Here is a 27,031-nt window from a genome sequence, read left to right as displayed (position 1 = left end):
TGAAGTAGAATTAAACTGAGTCCCATCTTGACTTCTAAGTTGAGCTACCTTCCCTTAGGCAGCTGGGTGGTTAACCTGTGTAACACAACTGCAGGTGTTATCAGAATACCTTGGGATCATCTTCTGCAGGCAGAAGAGAAACCCAGTAGATGATCATGTTAAACTAAAATTAAAAGTCAATCTCTTTCAGACGCCAGAACAATAATCCATCTTTTGCCAGAACGAAGACTAAACATTAAGTATATCAGTAAACAAGAGCCTGGGTTTTGTTGAGGAAGTCCAGCTACATCCTTCCCACTGACAAGCAGAGTTTGTTTCAGAGACAGAAGTACCCATTCTGATCAAGATCTTATCTTATTCATGGCTCCTTCATCTGCAGCAAGGAGGAAGGATTCCTCCACGAGGTATATTTTTGGTGTTGGCTGAGGTTTGTCCAGATTTGCAAGTGAAAGAGGTTGAACAGATGCAACCACGTGAAGACATCATTTCATCCCCAGTGCTTCAGGTGAGACGTGCTAAGGATGGAGTTCCTCTATGTCTCCTTCTCTGCAGACATTCCAACCCGCCTGGACACCTTCCTGTGTAACCTCATCTGGGTGTTCCTGCTCCATGGGGGGATTGCACTGGATGAGCTTTCCAGGGCCCTTCCAACCCCTGACATCCTGGGATTCTAGGGTCTGACTCATGAGTTTTAACCATTCACAATGTAACTGTTCACAGCTCTATACCAGCATGTACCTGAGAGCAGACAGTTCAGACAACCTCTGCTATTGTGTTACAAGAAACTACATTTTTCACATTTTAATGTATAAACTACTCTGACTCCCACAACATGTAGCTGCCTGAAAACAGCATTGATTAAAAAAATAGAAATCTTTCATACACATTTGTGAACCTTGCCAAAACAGATCAATTTCTATATAAATCCTCAGGGTCTACTACAGTTTTAATCAGATAAGTGTTAGTTCTAGACTTGGATTATTTTCCTTGCCACTTTTCTAGACTCTTTTGAGGAATGCTGCCTGGCTGCTGCTCATGCACTGATCTGTCAGGATTATAGCCCATAACCACAAGATGATACCAGCCTCACCATCACCTCACCTTCTTTCGGGAAGAAGGATTAGATTCTACTTTGTGCCTTTTTTTTTCCATCTAATGTATGACATCCTCGAAGCAGCAATTGTATCCTTTTACATGCCAGTTTAGCTAACTTACATAAGCTGCCAAAAAAAAAGTTTCACTATTAAAAATCTGACCCTCTGATGCAATCACAGGACTTGACAACAGTGTGGTGCGGGGATGCTCGATGCTGCCGCAGCTAAGAGTAGCTGTTTTCCTCCAGGATGATCTGCCCAGCTCTCACATCACCCAGCAGAAGCGGCTTGAGAAGCTGGAGGCTCTTCGGCGACACTCGCGAATTCTGCATCGAGCCCCTTGACCTGCCCTGGGCCACCTCGGGGTGGGGGGGACGCGGCCACCGGGGCTGTTCCCGGCCGGGCCACCAGGGGGCGGTGCAGGACGCGGAACGCGAGGGGGGCACACGGGGGGTGTGGGGGGGGACACCGGGGCTGTGGCGGGGCACACGGGGCTGGGGTGTGTGACAAGGGCTGGAAACGGGCAGAGCTGCACTCCCGCACTCTTACAAACTCATTTTCAAAAGCTCTGCCATCGCTTGCAACGAACCCATCAGTCTAAACTCTCGAATTCGGTGTTTTGCTTACTTACCAACTTAAAAAACTTCCGCAGGTTTGCTTTGGGGGTTTTACTTTCTTCTCTTCTAGGTTTCACTTCCGCAGCTTCTGGGCTCTTACTCTCAACTTTGTCAGGAGCCACGGCTTCTAAAGTTGCATCTGCTTTCTCATTGCTTACAATCTCCGCTTCTTCTGATGCGTTCTGGGGTTAGTTTTGGTAAATGTTAAGAAAGTGGGAAAAAAACATTAAAACATTCAGACTTAATCACCTAGTTTGTTTGTTTGTTTGTTTTTTCAACCAAAGTGCTTCAACAGTACAGTAAGTTAGTACATCAGAAACAAACGTGGCATGAAAGCGTTCGCAGCTTCGCTGTATCTGTACACCTTTCTTCAGGATTTTGATTTATTATGTCAGCTGGTGGGATTTAAAGCACTTGTTTAGGTTGGAGAAATAGCCTTTCTTGAATTGCAGTACCACTTCCCATACACAATAATTTATCTTTGATTAAAATTCTAAAAAGAAAGTTTAAATGAAATTACATAGAGTGGTGTGTGCCCTACAAAGACAATGCTCAGGTAAAACCAGTAAAATGAGAAATATCGTACCCAGAAGTCTGCACATAAGAGCAGGAATAGGATTAATTAAGACACACTGTGGACATTATTAATTGTTTAAATGCTGTTTAGCACCTTTCTCACTGAATATAGAAGTGTCCACGCACAGTGTTCTCAGGCCAGTCACATTCTCAACACCAGCTCCTGTTCCCAGTTGCAAAGACATAAACGACTTCCTGAGGTATGAGGTAGTTAAGTAGCTCATCCATTATTTCACCTAATCCCATGGGTCACAGTCACCCTCTTTGATAGTGTTGACCCTCATTCGTGTTCAGGGAAAAGCTGCCGGGTACTCGGCAGCGTTCTCTTTGTAGAAGGGCTTTGGGTCCCTCTGAGCTTTTGTCTATTACTGGAAAGTTTCTTCTGTTTTAACAGTGCTTTGAACAGAGGTGCGCGTTTTGTGAATTCCTCCGAAATATGGATCCCCGTAAGATTTATTTATTAATCTCCTGCATGTCTCATTCCACAACCTTCTCGAGGCTACCTGGGCAATGCTCAGTGTGTTTAAGTGAACACCAAAAACTGCAGAGCAGAAAACATGACCCACCTGCCCTGGGAAATAACATTTGTCTGTGCCCCCAAGAGCCACCAGACAATTCCTATCCCACTGTGACTGTGTAAAGAAGTATCTTTCTGCCATAAAAAGAAGCTATGATGCTAATAGCTAGGTAATCGGACCTGAAGCAAGCCCTTCCTCAGCCTATTGAAGAAAGGTACAGAATGTTATTAAAGCAGGACAAGTTGCAACCTCAGCCTCTAATACTGAAGCAGTTACCCAAGGTATTGGCATTTGTACACATGCTGCTGCTTAAAAGTACTGCATGGTTAGAGCTGAAATATATACTATGGTTATTATGCAAAAGAACTGCTGTAAATAAATCTCAATTATTTGTATTTCGCTATTTTTACAAATTCTTGCAAAACTTACATGTAAAGCATACTCATAATTATTCTGTACAAATTAATTTTAGCCACATGAACATAAGAACAATCTAAAAGATAACACCACAGATTCACCCCAGCCCCATAGCCTGTCTCAGAGCACTAAAAAGTTGTTACCCCTTCCAGCAGGAGCTCACACTACTGCTGCCCTCATGTGCTTTCCAAGTGTCTTCAACTCAACAATTCCCATGTAATGTCTTTAATAGCCCTTGGTGGATTTTTTTTTCCTACAGAAATTTAGCTAAACATTTTTTTGGGTTGATATAAATTCCTGACATCCAGGAACATCCTGTAGGAAAGAATTCTACAGCTAAAATGTCCTTTTTTTTTTTTTTTTTTTAAAGTACTATATTTTATTTTGTCACAAAATAATTCTGTTTGATACTCTACCACTTTTATTTTGAGCCGTGACTGATCTTTCCTGTTCTCCTTTTCTGTTACAGTAGTCATTCTGTACACTGCTGTCACGTTCCTTTCTGCCAACCTCTTTCTGAGCAAAAAAACCTCTCGAAACAAACAAGCAAAACCTAATCTGTGTAGTTCTTCATACAGAAGCCATTCAATGTATTTATGCATTTTTCTCTCTGTATTATACCTTTTAGTTCTACCATATTCTCTTTGAGTTGGGGTCCCCACATGCAAGGTGGAAGATGGGGACTCACCATGATGGCTACAGCAGCATGAGAGATTATGCTTTGTTCCTCACCCTTTTGTGGAAGAAATGAACATTTTGGGGGTGGAAGAGGAGAAGAACGATGAGGGAATTAATACTCCTTGTCCCCTGCTGCTTGAGATGACTGCATCACAGCCTGCTTCCCCATGAAACTGGAGATTTAATTTATATTTATGAACATTTTTGAGATAATCAATCTATAATAAGTTTAATCTATATTTCTGCCTATTCACACATACATGTAATCAATTCACCCTCTATTTGCTTGAAGGAGATGATTGATGGCATGAGTTGAAGCAGTGACTCGATAAGCTCATCGTTCAGAGCTCAGGGTTCGGGATCACGTCACTGCTGCGACAGCTGCAGCCCAAATGGGGTTTGGCTCTCACGCTCTGTCCATGCAATGGTGTTAGTGTCACTGCTGGTAACAAATGCATCCTGGGCCAAAATGCTCAATGCTGAAAGCACCCTCTATTTTAATAAAGAAAAGAGCTGAGTGATAGTCAACAGTTGTGAGACTGATTGGTTTAATGTAAACAGTGACTTTTTGCACGTGGATTCCATAGGAGACTTTAGAAAAGCTTAAATCTTGTTTTAATATATCTATATTTTTTTTTTTTTTTAACCGTAGCTATCCAACATACCTACACTTTTAAATTCGGTACTCTATTAGCCGTATCGAAGTTGTTGTAGTAGTTACAGGTTATCTTGTTTGAGATCTTAGGCTTGCTATTTAAAAAATTGAGATAACTTTATTGTAATTATCTCCAGGAATCATTCCTGTATAGACATCTCCCTCTGTAAGACTGACTTAACGCTGAAGATTTTTCTTTTATGATTTTGTGATCCCAAAGATATCTCTGGAGGCCCAGTCCAACCTCCTACTCAAAGCAGGAGTTGCATCAGGTTGCTGAGGTACTTATTGAGTTCTCAGTATCTCCAAGGCTGGAGATTCCACAACTTCCGTGCAATCACATCGGAGTATTACAATATGCTGCAACAAAAGGAAACTCTAGAGACATCACCAGATCATCTCAAATAAGACTGACCACCGTGGCAGCTTCTTAGAGACTGATGACACATAACCACGGTGTATTGTGTGACATACTTTTAAGAATAGAGTTTTTAAATTTTGTTCCTGTTTCCTGCAGGAAGCTAGAAGAAAATTTTCCATTTGTGTGTTCAAGAGAATCACCAAGGTGTTTCTGGCAGGAATTGAAAGCGTAATAGGAAGAACCTGACAAAGATAAAGTCAATAAACTTTGAACGATGTTACATTAACATAAACTGTTCTCTAGAGCAAGGGGCTCATTTTCTCTATTTCACCTGGGAGAAAAGAAGAAAAATTATGTCAAGTTCTGTGACCAGCTTTAGGATGAAACTGCAGTTTGTGTATAATAATAATTTGCAAACAGCCTAGCTCTATCAGCTTTATGAATCTTAATTGCATAAGTGTTCTCATAAGTGTAAATTATCACCTTATACCTATAAATTGCATCAGCTGAGGTTACCCAATTAATGGGTCCAAATTCTGCCTCCAGTTTCCTTAGACACAAATGGTAATGAATTCAGCCTAAGTCAGCAGCTACTGCTGTTATGTCCCATGGAGACAGAGGTGCTATTGAGTTATTTTCATTTTCTTTTTTTAAAGGCACTCTGCCAAGCTCAGAAAACATTTCAGGATACATTTGTTTGAAGGACTTAGAAGAGCACCACCTTTTGTTCTTCGTATTACAGAGCTACCTGTGTTTTCTTTTTCAAAATAATATTTTAATTTATAAAACACTACTAGCAAATATAAGAGTCATTTACTAGGCTGTTTTCCTGTGTTTGGGAAGCATTCTTTTATTTATTTAATGATAGCGTCACTAATTTTCTTCTGGTAATAAGCCTACTTAAAAAATGTTGTGGTAGAAAGTTTATTTCTACCCTTCGAGTCCTCTTTCTGGTTCTTACAAACTCTCCTATTGTTTTGGTGAACTATTACTACACCACTTTCTTATCTAGGTTCCTGACCATATAAATTTTTTCCTTATGAGAGTGTAACTTATTTTGTGACCTGGATAACTTTGATAGGAGTTTTCCTTTTGCTTGCTGCATCTTTGCTCAGAATTGAGGTAAACACTGTATCCTGCTTTGATCTTGTGCTGGGGCCTGAGCTGGCACTCTCCACCACATTTCATTAGTCTCGGGGAACCGTTCTTCTGTTTTTCCCGGGTCATACCTTCTGTAGGAAGCAGCTTTGCTTTAATCTTAACAACACAGACAAGAGGTGACCTTTCACTCAAGAAATTTCCACTTAAAAGAGCAGTCGTGCTTGAGATCGGTTCCTGCTGCTCACAGGCAGGACACAGAGAGGGCCAGAGAGAGACTTTAAGCCCCATCCTGCTCTCCTTTGCCAACACAAAGGTGATGGAGGCAGCTCAGCTTTACCACCAACCTGCCCTTGGACCTCCACCCTGCAGCCCCTGGGACCTGCAGCTGCTGCCTGAAGGTGCCACCCAGCAGATCTGGAGCCCTGACAGCTCAGACCATTAATTAATTAGTATTAACAACTGTTAGCTTATGGTTAAACCCACCAAGCAAGCAGCCCAGCAGCCTGGTTCGGACTTGAGTTCTGCTGGATTTACTCACTGGGTTGAGGATGGCAGCTGTGCCAGCAGTTGGGTTGTGAATTGGGCCCAAAAGCCCATTTCCTGTTGTCCTCCTCACCCCCTCGACCAGGGGGAATCATCTTTCAAGTGTTTTCATCCATTTACCCAGAAAAAAAAAAAGACCAAAAATCTCCTTCCCACCTGCCTGATACTGCTTCCATCCTAGAATATACAGCAACTTAGTAAGTCCTGGGTAATTTTAACATCTCACACACTCCACCCAAATATTAATCTTTGCTTTCCTCTGTCAGAATATGGTTGCAGGCTCAGCAATAAAAGGTGTTATTCTCCTTCACTTAATAGCTAACCAGTTTGCTGTTTGTATTATCAGTGCGTAAATACCCCTCAGTAAGAGGAGCACAGTTTTTCTGCACTTGTATGGCAACAGAATTGCAACAGCTTAAAATTCTAGTTTTTTTTAAAAAAATATATCCACTTTAAAGATAATTCACAGAGTAGTCTACTAAATAATGCTCCCTCAATCACTTTCCTTCATCAGTTACTGGCATGCTTTGATCAGATATAAATGAAGTGTCGTGTTTCTCTGCCCTGATCAGATATCTACAAGGTCTTGAAACCCAGGTTTCCAACACAAATACATGAAATAACTAACTGTAATTTTCTATTAATATTCCTTAGTATTTAAAAAAATGTTAGTATAACAAACATTTGAGTAACAGTCATGAAAACTTTTGTACAGCCTGATCAGGAAATGGGGCAAATAGAATCAGAGTGGTTTCCATCCGAGGAGTGGAATAAACATTTTATTTCTTTTTCTTCTGCATATTTATTCATCTGTAGTCAGAGCAACAGCATTAACTGCAACGTGTTGACAGGTACTTCATTAGCTTTACTTTGAAGTGAAATCTCATCAGAATATATATTTGAGAGACTGCCTGGAAAGAGAGGAGCTGGATCTGAATCCGGGATTTATCGAGTGTTGTGGTTGCTGTTTGTTAGTTCAAAAGGAAAGACGATACGTCACTGAATTATACACCTACTTGGAGTTGCCTGGTTTGTTTCTCTAACCTAGCAAAGGACAGTATATTAAGGGTGCCAGAAAGAAAGATAAAATCACTGCAGAAAAAAAACAGCGAAACCATAACAACAACAACAAAATAAAACCAAACAAACATAAAAAACACAAAAAACCCTAAAATCCTCAAACCAAGCTGAGTTTGATGTTAACCTGTAGTCTAAGGACAGGATGTTTTGTTTTTAACATCTATGGTCCTTTTTTAAAATATTTTAGCTTCAAGCTGACTGGGTCACCAAAGTCTTCCATCAAAGGAAATAGTATTATTCTCTATCAAGAAAATCCAGTAAAGCAACATCAGCCTTTTATAGGTGAGGATTCAATGCTTAAGTAGGCAGATTTTATTGTTGTTGTGGGTTTTTTTTTTTTAAATCCATAGGAACAAATTAAGTTCTCTACTATGGAAATTTACTCCAGAAAACTTGCAAAAAGTTTCAGAACTTATTGGGTTCGGAATCATCCTGACTAAGCAGAAATGGCCTCGTTTATGCAAAGTTAAAAGTCAGATTTCATACACTCTTGTAGTTTAATGCATTTAGGTAAATTATTTAACTGACCCTTAATACTTTTGGTAGCAGCCAACATCTACTCAGAGTTATAGAGTTCCCATTCACTGGTGTAATTACCTTTAGTTTAATGGTGATGTAGGACAAATTAAACCCATCATCATGAACAAGCAGAAGTGAAAGGCAAAATTTGGGTGCAAGAGTTAAACCCTTGAGATGTCTGAGATCCCAGAATTTCCCTTTCAAGGAGCAAGTTTTCACTATTTTTTCTGCAAGCAAACTTTCCCTTCTTCTATGCTTTTTCTTCCTTTCTCAAATACACAAAAGGTCTTGTTACTTCATTATGAAAATACTGAAGTTCAGACCAGATTTATTACTCTCAGTTTTACATTGAAACTGTAGACAACCATCTGCCAGAGGGCCTCTTTTTTCTTATTTCATCCTGATGTTCAGCATACATCCTGCTTCCCATCACTGTTTTCAAATAAGCCAGACTACTCAGAGGTGGTTTCCGTAGCGATAATAGCTATATTATTTGGAAGCAGTTCATTTCTGGGATTTGAACTTGAACAGGAGCCCAGGAAAGCAGTTATTCAACAGAGTGATTCAGTAAAGTTCAGTACAGCTCCTCTCTCAAATGAAACAAGAAAAGAATAAGCCTTCAGGTTATAAACCACTAAAGATCATGGAAACAGGAACCACATTTTCAAAAATCAGTCCTAATTTTAGTTGAAATCATTATTTAACCTCAGAAAAAAAATGTGTGTTGCCAAGCAATTGACCTCAGTCCCAAACTTAAAGGCCGATCCATTCTGCTATGAAACTCACTCTATTGAATAAGAATAGGCTCAACAGATTCCAGGTTTTCAGACTTTAGGAACTAAATACAAAAATTCTCAGAAATGAAATGTGGTTTTATACCTATATCTCTATTAATAATGTAATTTGGTAAAGAATATTATAATCTTGGTAGGATTTTTAACAAGCCTGTTGAATTGACAGAGTAATATTCCTTCTTCTGTAATACCATTCAAAAATAGCATGGAAATAGCATGGAGAGGCTTAAAAGACTTCAGTTTTATAAGGTTCTTTTGCAGTAGTCTATCTGCTGTTAGCCATGTGTATATGCGATTGCCCAAAGCTCACATATACATTTCTAACTGCATATATCATTTATGCCCCTCATGCATTTAGCATGTGGGATACGCTCAGCTCTGCAGATTTGGCTGCTTCACTGTAACTCCCGACGCTGTATGAAGGTGGACCTGCGGGATGGACCAGCTCCTGAACCCAGATGTACCTTTTTCCAAAAGAGCTTGCTCAGTGGCATAGGAGTGGATGACGCTTTCTCCTTCGTCCCCTCTTTGGGCGCTTCGCTGGCCACTGCTGCCTGCTGGGCTGCAGCCTCGGGGGCTTTTGTGCTCTGCTTAGTCTGCGGCTCTTGGGAGGAAGGGACATTTTTGTCTGGTTTTACAGAGGTAACAGGCTGCTGGTCAGTGCTCTGAAAAGAAACAAAGATATCAGGCTGTTGGAAACCTACGAAGGACAAAACTCACAGCACCTTGAGACACAGGAGGTGAACGTGCAGCAGACATCATAGCACAGGACACACCACGCAACAGGAGGCAGCTCATGAGCTGCACTGCTCTGTCCTTTTAAATTAAATAATATCTTAGAAGAAACAAAACACACAGCAACCCACCCTTCATAACAGATAATTAATTGATTAAGAAATTAAAACAGTGTCTTTCAGACTGAAAATGACAATAATTACCACTGACTGCATTATTCATACAGATAACTTGAATCATCCTACTCACTTTGGTATTAGTTGTCTGTTGGGTCTCTTTTGCAGCCTGAAGGGAAACAAAACACAAAGGCAAGTCTGTCTCTGGCAATGTCAGTGCTCACAGTTACACAGTTCAGGAATTGTCTGTGTCACATATTATTTTATTTTTAGTGAATGTTTGTGAAAGTTCTGGCTCCCGCAACCATGGAAACTGGTCTGTGGCAGAGGCGGCGCTGCCTGCAGGGACCGCCAGCTCCCATCGCTCTACCTGCAGCAGCATCACTGCCTCGTGTTCAATTGCTTTGTGCTCATGCTACCGCGCTTGCAGTCCTCAACTTTAAAAACGTGTATTTACATACGCATTCCCAGTTTCTTCAGGTAAAACGTTACACAGGGTTTTAAGACTTTTTTCTGAGCTGGGTCTGCACATGCAACTTTCAGTGCACACGTACAAGCCAGAGCTGGGTGTTTTCCACTCGGGGAATTGTATACCAGTTAGGGACGTGCTAACGTCACCTTCAAAGCAGGAGGCTTTGCTTTCTGGAATACAAAACATAGGCAGGTGACTGCCTGGGTATCAAAGGCACAGAACAGCATCGGCTTTATAACTTTATAGTTCTACAAAGAGAAGCTCTGCAAATGCTGAAAGTTGGTTTAGTCCACCCACTCACTTTTGTGCGTTGGGTGGGATTTACTCTTCTGTAAAAAGAAAAAAAAATAAAATTATTCACAATCATGGATCTCCTGGTTTCATCAAAATACAGGAAGCCAGGAGGGATCCAGTTGAATTCCTTTCTGGCCAGTGATGCATATCAGGATCTACTGACCCTAACATCCAGCACAGCCTACACTGAAGGAGAATACCTGGGCTGTACAAAAAGAGGAGCAGCAAGCCACAAACTCAAATACAAGCCCAGCACCCCTGGGTTTAGGCAGCCTGCCCCATGCTTTGCAGATTTTTTGAAAGAATAGGTGCGAGTTATTTTGCAGGAGCCAAGAACTTCTTTCTGTGGTTAGCTCTAGTGCACAAGTGGGAAAAAGGAGTGTAATGCCATCAGCTGGCTTCAGTAGCAATGCTGAAAATAAGTGATTAACCCTTCCAAGTGAAAACTCCATAAATAAGTCCAGTTATACTGCAAAAGCGACATGCAATGCAAGGTAAATATTCATGGATGGGAATAAAAGAGCTGAGAGGGACCCAGCTGCCAAATGCCATCCAAACTCAGCCTTTGAGGTCAAATGGCTAAATCCCATTCCATCAGCTCATGGTTTATATTAGGATGTACCTTGCTGTTTGAAAACAACATTCACACTGAAGTTAGTATTTTGTAAACACAGGACATTGAAAACCAACGTTTATGAAACTAATAGTAAATCCTAGCAACTCATTGTGAGATTTTCAACTATTGGAGAAGAGACATTGCACCTTAAAAAGTGCCAGCCAGGTATATTTTCTACCAGGAAGTCCTAATTCATTATAAACAAGTAATTAATATCTTAATTGTATTAAATATAAAAATTAATAGCTATCAATGTAGTATATACAAGATGAGAGCCTAACTTCAGGCTGTTGATAAGAATTGTAGATTAAAACCATTGGGAAGATTATTATTCCTTCAGTAACACACAGATGACATTTTTATCTCAAAAATGAGACAGTAGAAAGAACATTTTTGTTTTGAAAATATCTTAAAGAACTCTGCCTCATGTCCTGGATTATAAAGCCCCCTACTCACCAGAAATTCCATGTGGGTGTCTTGAGTGAACATTAAATATTAATTACTTTCCTCCTCCAGTGGAAGGGTCTCTGCTTCTGCATTCTTTGGGCTAAAAAGCTACAATTCTCTCAAGTCTGTAGCCCTGCCACTTTAAAACATCCTTGAAAATGAAGCTTTTCCCTTCCAAACTAAACTTGGAATTCAATGAACAATTATTTTTCTTGTTTTCAGTAAGGAGTAACTATTTCTGAAGGAAATTCCGTGTTCCAAGCTTGTCTGTGCCACATCAGATACCCCAGTTCCCCAGTTTTAACCACATCACAGTGCGTGCTAAGGCCATGTGGATTATAAAGCCTTAACTGTAGTTGGACTGAGCACTTAAACCTGCCCTACAATTGCAGGCACTGTTCATATCTGCATAATTCTTTATCAGTACCTCATATTTTGAGTGTTCAGGGAATTTTAGTCAGCGTTAGTAACTGGGAAGCACACAGTAAGGAAGGTTAGAAGAATTGTTTCAGAATCCTGAATTCACAGATGGTATAACAAGAGAAATGTTGCACGTGAAGATGGTTTTTATAATGCACAGCGAAGAAATACTCGTGCCAGTGGTTTTCAGTGCACAGCACAGCTGGCCAGATGCTGATTTCAGTTACCAATTAAATCTCTTTTCTGTGTGACAGGAGCCATCTGTTACTGCTCAGGGTTCTGCTCTTGCTGAAGCTTCATACAGACCTTATGCCTAAAGAGTTTGCTAAATGTACTGTGTCCTAGCTTGGGAGACTCTGCCTTCTTTTTCTTGGCTGCTTTAGTCTGGGATTCTGCCGCTGTCTTCGGAGCAGGTTGCCCACCATGGCCTTTTTCCGCTTTTGATCCCTTTTGTAAAACACCATTTGAAGTTGAGTACTTATTGCAAAGTTCTTATTCGGTTCATGAAAAACATTCAAGCACTCATACATGTTGTACTAAACCCAAACATTTCCTTATTGCCTTGGACAAAAAAGTCATCTTTTTCTGAAATACTCAGTTCTCCTAAGACTTTCTTCTGCTTGAGTAGTGAAATAAGTAGAAAAACTAAAGCAATCCAGCTGACTCAAACCACAATTTGCCCCTAAAATCTTCATTAAATTGAGACGCAGGTCCCACAAAGACAGACTCCTTAACTTAAAATTCATGAGCAACAAACTACATTCAAGATTCATAATTTTAAAATAGGCAGATATATGAATAAAGATATTTGAAAATATTTTCATTCTTTTTATTGTCATATTGTAGGGACTTAAAATTGTTTTGGATAACACATTTAGGAAAAGGACAGTATGAGTATTCATGATATATAGTACATAAAATATTTCAAATTTTCACTAATGTTCATGAAATTAGCTAGGAATGAGAATATCAGAAAAATAGTAATGATAGCCTGATACTAAAAGTGTTGAGTGAACACTGCTTCCTTCTCATTCCATTCTAAACATGCGCAGGAAGCACTTGTTTTGGGAATCATCACCCACTGATATTAGATACTAGATCTCTAAAAAACTAGGCAGCACTTAAAAAAAATGCTACAAAGGACTATAAGGTAAAGAAATATTAATGTCTATATGGGAAAGAAACAATATTTTGGCCATTTTTAAGAAGTGGTAGCAGACTATCTGCAGCTCAAGACAGACCAAGTTACCCTGCATAGGGTAGAGGTGAGCTTGTTCAAATACATGACTTTTCTACAAGTCATGTAAAAACTTGACCAGCATTTACTAAAATGTTCCATTTAACTTTTCACAGCATTGGAAAACATGGGTTTTTTTTAATAATAATTCAAGTACCTCCTGAAAACTCACTGAAGTCACAGTTGTTGTCCCACCATCATCATCATCAGTCTTCAGCACAACCCTCTGGATTTATCCATGCAGGAAAAAAAGCTCCAGTCTTCATGTTACAAACAAGAGGCTTTTTTTCCCCTCCTTCTACACCATTTTTATGTTTTCAGTAATAAAAAAGGAGGGGAGACACAAAACCAGAAGTATCCAAGGTTGCTTAACTAAGCTTCAACATAAACAAGTTAGCACAGGAGTCTGTTCTATGGTAACTGTACTGTATATGCACCCATGATATATGACTAATCACAAATAATATGGTGTAGCATTGTTCAGCGTTTCACTGTGTCAGGTTTTAAAGCAGTAAGATGACTTTTTAATTACCTGGTATAAAAGAGGATATAGCATTTCTTTTCCTTATTACTTGCTAGCATCCTGGACTTCATTCTGATTTCCCTTAGACAATTTTGTTCCCAATTTACTTCAGAATCGGGTCAACATATAGTGAAGAAATACAATTTTTAAAATTTATATTTCAGTGAATGAAAACTCAAGTGTTCATCCTCCAGGTAATTAGCTTGTTCCTTTACAAGCTTCATTCTGTTTTCTCCTGCACTTGAACAAGGCAAAAATAGAAGCTTCCAACTTAGTAAAAAGCTTTAAAGTGAGTTCACAAAAAATTCTAGGAACTACAGAAACACAGAGAGATCCAAAGTCTGAAGAAACAATCAGTGTACAGTATCTACAATGCAATGTATCAAGCACTGTCATAGGAGGAAAGGTCCAGAGTACCAAAAGTAGCTGTTAAGAGCATGTTGAGATCTTGGTCTCAAAACTGTTTCATTCAGTGCAATGACAAGCTTTCTGCAAAGTGTTTTGTGCTAGGAAGAGGCTGCGGTTGGTTGTATAAAAATTGGCCATTTTTCCACACTGTACTTGGTACCATTCCCGGTATTCCCCAATGTACAACAGTGCAAGAACAAGTCAGGATCTGCTGGAGAAGGGTCAAATATATAGTCCGGGGCAGATCTGACCTGAACGCCACAGTTAGTATGAACTTGCAAGGGATCAATTAACCCAAGGCGGTATGACTCAACTCATGTTCTACTCTTGTGTTTACACGGATGAAATGACAATCACTAAGGGTGTGCCCCGGCTGCTGAAAGCATACCTGTCTTTAGCCAGCTGATTAAAGCCAGAGGCATCACTGTTGACAGCATATTGCTGCAGAATCACCAAGTTCAGCTCCACTGATGCCACACGCCTCTGTGTTTCAGCAGCAGGGAGCACACCGCCCTGCTTTGCGTTGCAGTGGGCTGGAACTGTTTCCCAGAATTAGGAGGAAGCTTGTCTGTTCTCTTAGCTATGGGAGAGAACTGCTGAGACATTGGGAATGTACCAGCCCTGGTGTGGTAAACCCCAGCTCCTCCCTGCAAAGGAGGCTCATTAGCAGCCAAAATGAGAGTGTGACCAGGAGTCCAAGTCACCATGGTCCCTGTGCCGGTCGAACCACGTGGAAGCCCCATGGCACACAGGGGAGCTCAGACTGCACCGAGGGGAAAGCCTCGCTTCACAATGCACCTTTACCACTAAAACAGAAGTTATTTATCGGGGAAAAATGGCCATTATTTCATTATATATGTCAGCTGTAAAATCCACAACTTTTTTCAAGTGAACCTTCTTAAAGTATTTTTCCTTTAATATAGTGAAAAAGTCATTATTTGTATCAGGAAAACACTAGTGAAGATAAAGGAATTCTTCATAAAAAACAACTCCCATTTTATCTCCCTATAATGAGTTTGCATATCCTGCTAGTCATCTGGATGTGTTTACCCTCACGGGTGTGACAGCAAACCAAACCCAAACAGCATATTTGTTTCCAAATTACAGTACACCTGCACCAACAGGCACCTGTTGCAGAAGCACACGGGTGCATTTGATGAAGTCAGGTGTGCAAACGGGACCGAACAACTGGATTTTTTGGGAGCTGTTGAAAGAGCTACAAGTCTCACTGAAACAGTGTGTTTTGATAGCTACCTTTTCTGGACATCTCTTCAGGGGGAAAAAAATATTTCGATTACTTCAAATGGTAACATCAACTGGGGAAAAAGCAACACAATGGAGAGGAAATACCTGTGTCAAAAATATCTAGTGAGCAGTGACAGAATGAAGAATCTTCTTACCTTGTCTTCAGAGTCACTTTTGGCTTCAGCTTTGCCTGGGGACACCTTAAGCGTATTTGAAAAAAAAAAAACCAAACCAAAACAAAAAAACCCAGTCACAACCAATTCCATTTTTCAAAAGATCTGGAAGATTATATATCTGAAACTAGCAGTTTTTTCTAGCATGAAGGCAAAAGAAGTACAAATATTGCTTTCCCCTCATGTGAGAAATATTATAAATGTTTCTCAAGAACAATTTAAAATCAATGGCTAAAATGAAATATATATATACACTATTCAAGCTTATATATCTGATTAATTCATAAAAAATGAACCTTCAGAGCTATTACAAAATAAAGTTTCATCATGCAGAAAATCCTTAAGACAGCTAAATACCCCCAGATCTATAAGTATCTATGCAGGAGAAATTTTCCAGAGTAGGTCACCGTGATTTGATCATCACTGCACGGTACCTACACAACTCTATCACTCTCAAGTCGTTTTCTAAGGCATCCTTTCGGCTTCATTACTTCTCGGTGCCCCTGACACTGAACATGCTACATTTAGCTCAACACATCCATGTGGGATTTTTATAAGCAATTTAAAGCATAGCCTAGAGATGAAAAGGGAAGGCAGAAGCTTACCAGTGTTTTAAGGAAACTCATGACGGAGTTATCTACTGCAGCAGCCGGCTGGGGGTTGTCTGGTTTTACCTCTGCGAGACCGTTGACACCTGCCGAGTCCTGCTGTAGGTCTTTTTGGCTGCAGTCATCTATCTCCTAAAAAAAGAGGGGGCAGAGTATCCTCAGTCCTAGCATAATTTCCAGTGGAATGCAAAAGTAACATTTGTGACTTGCATTATGTTGCTCTGAGAGTCACAACCCTAATTCCAACCATAGTTCTCCAGCCTACGTATTCAGAACAATCGAGCATTTATACATCTCTTTCCCCTCTTTTCTAATATATTCAGCATTTGCTGTTGGTTGAAGGAACATTGTTCTCAGCTACCAAGTATAACAAATACAAGTAAAGTTGCACGCAGCATCCCAAACAACACCACTTTTCTCTTTTGAAGGCTGAACTTGTGAATAGGAACAAACACTGAGATTTTGGCCTTTGATGGCTCAGTGTCTGATTGTACCATACAAAGATTGCTTCCGATACTTTGTGTTCTGCAATTCTAGATGTAATTTTAACCTAGCAAACACAAACATGGTACAGAATAAAAGAAGGAAAAAAGCAACAACCAGAAGTAATTCTTCTGAGCCAGATGGAGCTGCCTCCTCTCTTCCTGGAACTGCAGTTGTCAGAGCCCAAAAATAGTTTTCCACTGCTCAAACACTCATAACTATGTAATATTAAGTTACTCAGTTTCTGTTTAGACACCTAAACAACGGTCTGTTTTTAAAAAAACTCTCCTTAGACCAGTTTTGGAGACCCTGGCACCCTTTGATGCTGAATTTGTCTGCTATTGTGGCCACTTTTGCCATGAGCCTGCACAGGTAAAGCCAACACAAACATTGTTCAGGAGAGAACAACCTGAGACAGGTTCTCATGTCCCATTCAGCATTTCCTTTTTAACATTTGAGTACTACATCTGGCTAGTAATGTCTGAGTCTGTTACCAGTAATCCTGCTCCCTTTTGTCTGTCTGTCTACTTTGTAAGCGCAGGGCTGGATCTGCCAGTTATTCTTAAAGTTCATTGTGCCTAGCATGATGGTGGCCTTGATTTTGGTAGGGGATTTGAGACATTATTGAACAATCACAGCAAAGCCATAATTCTTCATCAGAACTTATCATCCCCAACTATTTAGACAGCAGGAAAATGAAACTTAACATGTCCAGGTGCCTCCAGTAAACAGCACCTTTGCATTACTGCTCTCAAAGACTGTCTGGATGTCCAAGTGACATCAAGGCTTTTTTCCTAATCTGCCAATTAGATGTATTTGTTCAGTGCCATTTTTACTAGGAAAAGTTAAAAATAAAATTGTACTCTTGAGAACCCTTCCCTATACTGAGTGATTAATATTTGTATAAGATTTTTGTATGAGATTTGTATACGATTTGCAGAGGACATACATTTCTATAGGTCACTAAAGGAATGAACAGACTAAAGATATGTAAATGTTTTAAAACTTTGGGGTGAGGGGTAATTGGGTGTCAGGAAAGATGAGCATGGGATGGCCAGTTTCCATGCAGCATTTAAAGAGTTAAAATACACAAGGTTCTACTTGCAAGAACAGGCTTCTATCTAATTCTCCACCCACCGTTTTCCAAGTTTACCCGGGAAGAAACACAGCACAGTAGTGCAGAATGCTTCAACAGGCTATTAAGAAGTTTCTGACAAGGGTCTAACACACCACTTTGTCCAGCTGCCAGTTACGGGTCAGAGTGGCTCCAAGAACAATATGTCCCATGCAGAACATGCGTGGCCAGGCCAGCTTTGGCAGCCCTGCTTCCAGGAATGCCATCAGCAGAGCTCCGGTCATATGAAAAATGCTGGCTCCATTTCAGATATTAAAGGGGCAACAAAGGCTTGAGAAGACAGACCAAAGAAGCAAGAGGCAGAAGATATGTTGTTAAACAAAACAAGCTACATTAGTGAAGCAGCTGATTCTATCAAACTCTTCACTACTTGATGTTATCAAACAAAACCAAGCAAACTTTATTTTTACACACAGAAGCTCAAGCTCTGGTGTTGGGCTGTGCTCTGTTTAGGAGGAAGGGATCTTTTTGCCTGGCACTGGGTGAACACAGCTGTGAGCAGCAGCAGATACCACCTGGGACAAGTGCAGAGGTGACAGGTACCACCACAGGCAGCACCAGCTGTCCCAGGGCATGTCCCTGCTGAAGCCACACTTTGCCCAGCAGATGCAGAAGACTGTGTAGAGTTTGAGGCACAATACCATCCAAAAACATCCCTGAACTCTGACGTGCAGAGCTCAAATGGCCCCATAATGACTCTCTACTGCATGGGGAACCCTACATCAGGATTCCCAAGCCAAGGCTGCCATTAGCTACCAAGACAACTCAAATCTGGGCTTTGATAGATGCTGTGATCTATCTTGGGCTTTCCTGGGAATGCTGCTGTAGGAAGGAGCACAGACTCAGGCTATCAGCATATAAATCAGGGAGAGATAATATGGAGTCCTACAATATCACATTTTCAGAGCCATAGTCAACTAACCACAAAAACTCTGTAGCAGCTCACTGCATAATATGCTGCGCAAAGCCCTGGAGGCAAATAATAATGAAAGAAAACTCTAGAAAGAACAGAAGAAAGTCAGTATTAGAAGTTAACAGATACTGTGTAAATGTTCAATTCATTTCTTTGGGGAGTCAAATTTGGGAGTAATAAAAACCTTAAATACTTATACTGTAGTTTCAGTTCAGTCACTAGAAAAACATATCAAAAGAATGTATTCCTGCCAGCACTTTTGTTTGTATGAATCACGGCTCAGTGAAACATTTCAGGCATATAATTTATCTTTTCTTTGGCTTACATAGTAAATGCTTCATGAATTCATGAATTCTGTCCTTGTTTTAATTATGCTGTGTTCTGAATGTAGTTTTGTAGACCACAAAAATAAAGAGTGGTTCACCAAACACAGAATGTTTGTGCAGCTCTTAAGCTACAACTGTGGAGCCTCTCTCTTACTTACCAGCAATGCTGTTTGTTTTGTGTTGGCACTCAATTCAGGGAAACTTTGATTTGCTTTTAGCTTTTACAGATACTACAAGTCATAATCCACCAAAAAAAAAAAAAAAAAAAAAAAGAGACACTGTTGGCAGTGATATCTGGATTTTTAGTACAATTATTTGGTAACATTTGTAGTTACTACAGTAACAGCAATTAAATTAGACTGGGTCATTCTCCCACCCTACATGAGAACTAGCAAATTTAGAGCTAACAGAGGGCGACTGTGCTGCAAAGCAGAGCAACAGCCTTTGTTTTAGAAATGGACTTACTTTAAGTTTGGCAAGGCATCAGAAGTGTTTGGTGGATATGTTTTTCCCAGAAAAGGTCCTTAATGCCTCTCTGCCCCCAGCATATGCTGCTTTTCATATTTGAGGAATGAAAGGCAAAAATTATAGTCTGGAAATTCAAGGATAAGGTTAAAATTCCACTCTCCCCTGTGCTACAGTTCTGCCACTGTCATTTGCACTGAACAACTTGAACCCCAGTTTTGTGAGTCCTCACAGATTTCCAGTGGTACAGCTTTAGGCACACAATTAAAAATGTACAGGCACCTCTGTTAAATAGGAGACCTGTCCTCAAGCAGGTCCCCAGGCACCAAAAAGCTGTTGTGTGGGCGAGAATCCTGCAAATACACACATACCAAACGTAACCTCCAGCTGAGGAGTGCCTGGGATTTTCAGATTATTCCCATTAGTGAGGTTCAGGATGTGAATGGGTATACGATGAAGATGAGAACAGAATTCAAAATGCACAAGAATTCAGAATGAATAAGGCAGTATTGATATAAAAAAAGCTCGATCTGAATGAGCAGTGCTTCTAGTAGCTGTTTAAATTGGCAGAGCAAGATTTAGATTATCTTGTTCTGTCCCCTGATGGTTGCTCGTTACAAGCACTTACTTGAGCTTTCCCAGCATATTTGCTACCAGAAAATATTTAACTCAGGCTTCTGGTTAAAGTCACTCCAGATTGTTGTTTCATTACAGAGAATTCCATGCTGTACTACTTCCACAGCACAACCCGGCACCTTTCACACTCTGTAGTCTGCAATCACAGTGGAGTAGGAAATTATGAATTTTTCACTTGATTGTAAAAGTAACAATTCTTGTGAACCACAGGCAAAGCTCATTCTTTGCATGTATTAGTCAAAAATACTTGCAGGAATTTACAGTGTTGAAAAGCTACAGTTATAAGCTACAAACAGAAGTGCCAGTAGGCACTGAACAGATTATTCATTCTGAATTACTTACCCCGTTCTGTTTATGTCTAAATAAGTTGATATTCTGCTAGGTTAAGCCTACAGAGCCTTTAAATGTGCATGTGTAGCTGTCCGAAATACCAGTAATGGGACCCTCTTTTGAAGGGCAATGGTCAAAAATACAATTGTTTAGTCTTACAAATGAATCTTCAGGACAATATTACAATTTAAAAGTTTATACAAGAAATGTGATCTTCAAATTTGAGGAGACATATGACAGAGAAGACAAGGTAGAAGAACAGAAATTGAAGAGACCATTTGGGACAACCTGCAGTGTTGTCAGTGCAAGCATGTCTAACCCTGTTCAAAGCATTGGTGATCATATAGCTGTCTAATTTGAAGGCCTGAACCAGGCCGATAAAAGCAGTCGCTATTAAAATGGCATTTACACAGATTCTGATGAGAGAGCCATGCAGGAAGTTTCTTCCTCCTGTTCCCGATGTTGGACAGGATTGGAGCCAGATCACCAGGCAGTGTATACTGAGGCCTTCCCAGTGGAACTAGTAAGAGTTATGCCACTTATCCCCATCCAAGGGTGGATTTTCTTAATAGTTAATTACCTGAATAGTAGTCCTATAGTATATTTGCTGATATTTGCGGGAAGTGTAAAATCTAAACACACGTCTGTTTTCAGCTCCTTTCTTTGATTAGTGTGCTCTCTCAGATAAGTTACTTAATTTTTTATGTCACATTTTCATCCTGTAAAACCAGTTCTAAGGACCACATTTCCTTGACTAAAAAGCCACAATAGCTAAGAGTGCAAAAATTACTACTGCAAAATATTTCTTATTCTGGTACGTAGGGTACACAATTAGCAGCTATTACTCAAAATGAGTAATTATTTCATAATGATGGCACAAAACACACTAAAGAACAACTTTGACCCATCCAGTGTCAAACTCCAAGCTCCTAAAGTCGAAGAAACAATTTTACTTCAGGTATTTTTGCTTTCATTTGTAGCTGGCTGCTGTTCATCGTCTTGGCAACTGGAACATGAACATAGCTATCCTGCCCAAACCTTTCAGAGAAATGATCTCAAAGTCAAAGTCAGACACCAGCATTTAGTCATGTAGCAGACATCAGAGCTACTACCACTCCACCACAGGGTCTCCCATAGCTCTGTTCAGCCACCACTGTTGGGGGTCACCTGAAATAATTTTTAGAGCAACATTGGTTAATTCACACAGCCCTCATCAAACCAAGTTGTCCTGCACTATTAATATTCCTAAGAGGTTTCATTAAGAGGGAAATGGATATTCTTATTCAAGCACTTGCCTTCCCCTGCGGGACGCTGTTTGATGTGCTCTGTAATCCCGCAGCCTCTTCCGCTGTGATGTGCCCGTCAGGAAGGTCTGAAGTCTGTCTTTCCTCCTGGGTACCAATTTGCGTTCTACTCCTTTCCTTTCCCTTCTCCAGTTTGAAGATCCTGTCAAAGAAGGTTACTTGTTTTGGCTTTGAGATGGCCACATCCTCTCCCTCAGGTGTCACGGATGCCGTGAGATCGATGTCACGAAGTGATGCTGCTGATGGGGCCCGGGTCAGGTTTTTATGTGCGCCCTCCTCCCGCCCAGCTGCCGCGGGAACCTCCGCGATGTCACTTGCTGCTTTGTTCGCTCCGGGCGCCTCCGAGCTGACATCAAGTTTTGCCGATCCAACTGATGAATCCGTAGCTGGATCTTCAGTACGCCCTGGTACAGACCACGCAAACGCGAAGACAGAGCGGGATTTAGCAGATGGCAGAGCTCTGCTGGCAGCACTCCCGAGGCTCTGCCCGCCCGCCTCGGGAACCGGGCTCTGCTCCTTTGTCTTCAGGGAAGAAACGGCCACATTATCCCGTGCAACACTTGCCTTTGCATCCACTACAAACAGAAGCATTAAACAGTAATTATCCAGTACAGCAAAGGAGTTATACTGGTTGTACAATTAATCATGGTGGTCTCACTCTTTAATAAACTAATTCTGAAACGTGGAGCCTCGGGGAGGACCACACAGAGTGGAGCTTGTGTAGAGACCCTGTTGTCTTCCCATGCTAAATACAAGCTGCTGCTCATCTATCAGATCTGTCCATCTGAATTTCTTTCCTGTCATTCCTCATTCAAGTCCATGCAAATTTTGTGTTCTCTGTAGCTCTCTCAGCTGCCAAAAGTCAGAGAGAGGCTCAGGTTTTTGACTACTTAGCCCAGTGGACATGCTAGGGATATTTTACTTCCCAATTAAAGTAGTGATAAACATACGCAAAAAAAACCTTGAGACAAAGTTGTATATTAATATATTATGCCTTCCTCTAAATGGGAAAAAAGAATGGAAACTGTGAGGGCTGATTTCACTTCCTGGCTTGCCAAATTCCCCAAGGGCTTTACAGTCATATCCTATTTCATTCATTTTTCTAATGCTGTTCCTTGCCTTGCTGCCTACTCTCCATAATGCAGTTTCTACTTGCACTTCTCCTCTATGTCTGCAGGTTAGTTTAAGCCTGATTTGAATAGTTATAAATCACATCTGAGCCAGGCTTTTTATCCTCACGTTGCTGACTCTTTTTGCTCACAAGCAATATGGCTCTTAATCACATTCCCCTCCTCAAAATTCTCACAAATAATCTCCCCTTGCGTACACACATGGCCACAGTTCAGATGCAAACAAATCTTTCATCTTAAAAGTATATTTTATGATTTATATTACAATGGCACTTTTATGATACAGCTGAGGTGAAAATCCCTAATACTGTATGTGCAGACAGGAGGAAAAGGCTCCTGCGTTACAGAAGACAAAAATATATTTCTTCTATCTGTTTTGCAGATGGGAGATTGAATCGCCCATTACGTGGTGTGAAACCCCAGTAAGGAGGAGGCGGCTTGTCAAGAGGTAATCCTTGCCGGTCCCCTCAGCCCCAGCTTCCCTTCCCTGCTTTGACTGGAATATGTATCTGATTTCCCTGTCAATCACCACCAGAGATTTCAAGCATGAATTTAGATGTACTTAATTGTAACTGTGAAAAACTGTCAGTCTCAAACTGACTTGCTAAATTAGAATTTTAAAATTGTCAGTTTCACTGTAAAATTGAACGTATTTCAAATTATAATTGTAATAGTCTCGTCAATATTATGCCCTTCACATTTTACCTTAACAGAAATAAAACCCCAGATACCAACAGAACCTAAAGCGCCTGTCTTCAATTTCATTTTAAAAATTCATTTGCAAGATAAGAAAAGCAGAACATTTTTAGAACACAGCTTTCAAAACTACCCAGTAGCTCTTCACAGCAAAATTAGCCCACCTTTCCACCCCTCTCCTGCCCAGGACTTTGCGTAAGAGCACAGAGCATCAGCAGGTGCTGTGTAATGTGTGTCTGTGTCCATTTGACACTGTCCCGCAGCCGTGCCAGGGACCCTGGCCATGGCCCTGTGCAGATGCAGGAGGTGACAGAACCCCAGCATCCAGCTGTGACACCATTTTTAACATACCAACTTGCAAAGAAAAGGTACAAATAACTAACTATTCAATCAACTATTCAGCTATTCAGTTGGGGCCACTAAATATCAGTTATAGTTTCCTAAGCCTCCTGTAGTACAATATGAAAAAAAAAGAACCGAAGTACTAATTTCTAATTGTAGTTGGAAACTTGGGAAGGAAGTAAAAAGCAAACCTTTCCCCAACTAAAGAAAGCAGAAATAATATCCATTGGAAAATAATAGTAATAGATGCTGAACTTCTGCTTTATGTAACAGATAATAACCAAAGCAAAAGAAAACTGTCTTTAGTATAAAAAAAGGAATACAAGCTCATCATTAAGAAAACCAATGAAATAAAAACTAGCTCATGAACCTACCAAGCTCCTTTTATCTCTAATTATCATAGAAGGAATGAAAGACCTGGAGAATATCACCAGCATGAGCTCTGCAGCATGTCTCTAGTGTCAAAACAGTTCAAACTGTTTTAGGGAAAGTCTGCTCAGACACCAGGCAAAGCAGATCCCACCACCAGAGAGGAGACACTGCTGTGGTGGGCTGAACAGAAGTTTGATTCATGCCATATTCACAGCAAACTGTGAAGGGGAGAGGTTTTGAAATTGCAGTATTTGGAGGAAAATGTCACAGTTTTGACAACACTGTTCAACCTCTCAAGATGTTCCATTTCAGTCTTCGTTTCCACATAGGGTTTAGTTTTTCATCCAGAATCCCTACTATTGCTTGTAAATGCACAGTGATGTCCACAAGATTTAAGAGCATCTTCACAGATATCTCCTTCCAACTGACTTCTCTGAATTATCTGATTAAGGTTTAATTCAGCCCTCGGTGAGTTCACTGGCACTTAAACTGGAACTCCATGAGACAGAAAACTCAGCAGCTCCCAACTGCTTGCTCCTCTCTCAGTCACATTTATTTTGGAGCATTCTGAGTCACTGTAGCCCATTGAGGTTTGCACTATCCTCATGGCTAATACTTACACATAGGTAACACGAAATAAGCTCCTATGATGTCTTACACTGGCAGCTTCTCACATCCTGTCATCTATACTACTCACTCTTCCATAGTGCAAGTCATTTTTAGCTGTTGAATAAGGAACGACTTGAATTAGCAAGGTCTTCAGCATAGACATCTCCTCCTGGAGGTCACTAGCGCGTGAACATGCCATAAAAATAAATGCTATGAGGAAATGTTTCCTGATATTGTTGCTTTTGACAATAGGAGAAAATTCAGGTTTTCTGTTGAAACCGAACCGAGTAAGCCGTTAGCTACAAATGTGGTTTTAGTATCTTGGACTATTTTGAATACAAGCCTATTACAAACAGATATTTTGCTCAGCAATGTAATTATAGTACCACAGTATCTTGTTCCCTTGAGTTCAGATCATCATGGAGACAATAGATTTTAATCACCATGAAGGAACCATTAAGGGCTACAAGACAACATTTGGCACCAAGAAATGCATCAGTGTAGGCCAGCACAATGGATCATAAGAGCCCTGAATGAATTTCCACAGCAAATACTAGACTTAAAAATCTAAATAGCTAGCAACAAAAGAGTAAATTTTCTAGTTCACGTTTCTGACCTAGTTTTATAAATATTGTGTAGGTTAATTTTTCCTTCCAATATTTACAGCAGGGTTGGTATCATAATGCTGAGGCAGATGTACGAGTTTCAGATCTCCAAGTGCATTTTGTGTTTGTGTGGGAGATGCCCAAAAACTGCGACAAGACTAAATGACGGGATTTCAGAAGTATTATAGAATTCAAAAATGAGGCATTTTCCCCCTTCCTTAAAAAAAAATAAAAACATACTAACACTCTTTTGCTATCTTTCTCAACTATGGCACATAACTAAAGCTGACGGTACACTTTTGCTCTAAGAATAGTTTTGTTTCATAAGGAAACTACCATTGTTATTTACCTAACAGATTTACTGAAACTCAAGGAAATAGGGGAAGAAAAGTTAGCAGCAAGAACAGTAATGATGTTTCTTTAGAAAAAAATAACTAAAATGCATTGTGTTTCACACCTTACAGACACACAGTTATTGCAATACACCCAATTCTGTCAGATGCTGGCAAGTAGCAGAATTTCCTGAATCAGATCTATCCCCTGGAACAAAGGAGTTGCGTCTTAACGGAACCTTTCTTCCTCATGCAATCTTTCTGTTTGTGAGCATTATTAGCTGGTCACTGGTTTAAGGATTTGCATATAACTACCAAATACAATCATAACTTTTTCCCATTTTGTCCTGGTACATTTCTATTCCATGTAGAGCAAGTCTTGGACATATAGCTGTTAGTTACGGCCCTTTTCCCTTTGCTTGTTGTCCACCAAGTACTTGTGTTGCTTGAAGTTCTAAAACGCAACTTGGAAAAGTCAGGATCAAACCTGCCATTGTTTTACTTGCAAAGCAACATGCCATGAAATAGCAATAAGGGCACCACTGCTATTTAAATGGCATTACAGGAGAGGAAGGTGGGTGCCAGCACTGTGCAATGTCTGCATTGCTGGTCAGGGACAGGAAAGGCAAGTCATGGGAAGAATCCCCAAGCCCACACATCTGTCAGCCCATGTGAGCAGAAGCAGCAAATGTAGGGAACCAGCCACCAATCTGCTGAGCCAGATGTGAAGCAGATGGTGACAGGGCTCTTCCAAATAACATTACTTCCTCTGGCCATATTAAGTTAACTCTCTGGATTCTTTTTTTCATTATATTAGCAGATCTAGATTTCATAGACTCATTTATCAACTATACCATTTAATGAACAGCACATGGTCAGATCACTGTCAAGCACAGAAATGCAAACTAACAAGACAAAGACCACAAACATACATCTAACACTATAAATAAAATCCTCTTGCTCCACTTGCCTTTTTGCAGCTCTTTTATCTCCTGCAGAAGTGCTCAATTTCTGACTGTAGGATAGCTTACAGTTCTATTTCTTGCATTATTTCATTTTAGAAATAGTATCAGCTACATTTTTATATAGGAACAGTATCTATTGCC

At 40.3% G+C, this 27,031-nt stretch overlaps 1 protein-coding gene across 1 annotated transcript in view; it reads right to left on the bottom strand.

Moving 5' to 3' along the window:
* BCAS1 (brain enriched myelin associated protein 1) overlaps positions 1-27,031 on the bottom strand; it is a gene marked incomplete at its 5' end in the record, with an annotated part of 44,406 nt that overhangs the window by 12,274 nt on the left and 5,101 nt on the right. Inside the window, 8 exon segments of the mRNA XM_082065785.1 lie at positions 1,726-1,893; positions 9,418-9,618; positions 9,938-9,973; positions 12,360-12,500; positions 15,622-15,666; positions 16,245-16,379; positions 21,831-22,414; positions 26,328-26,379. Of these exon segments, the coding sequence (XP_081921911.1) occupies positions 1,726-1,893; positions 9,418-9,618; positions 9,938-9,973; positions 12,360-12,500; positions 15,622-15,666; positions 16,245-16,379; positions 21,831-22,414; positions 26,328-26,379 (1,362 nt within the window).

Source organism: Streptopelia decaocto, assembly GCF_964273445.1.
Source record: "Streptopelia decaocto genome assembly, chromosome: 14".
Lineage (NCBI taxonomy): Eukaryota > Metazoa > Chordata > Aves > Columbiformes > Columbidae > Streptopelia > Streptopelia decaocto.
Note: the sequence above shows the minus strand (reverse complement) of the source record. Positions and strands in the feature narration are given on the sequence as shown.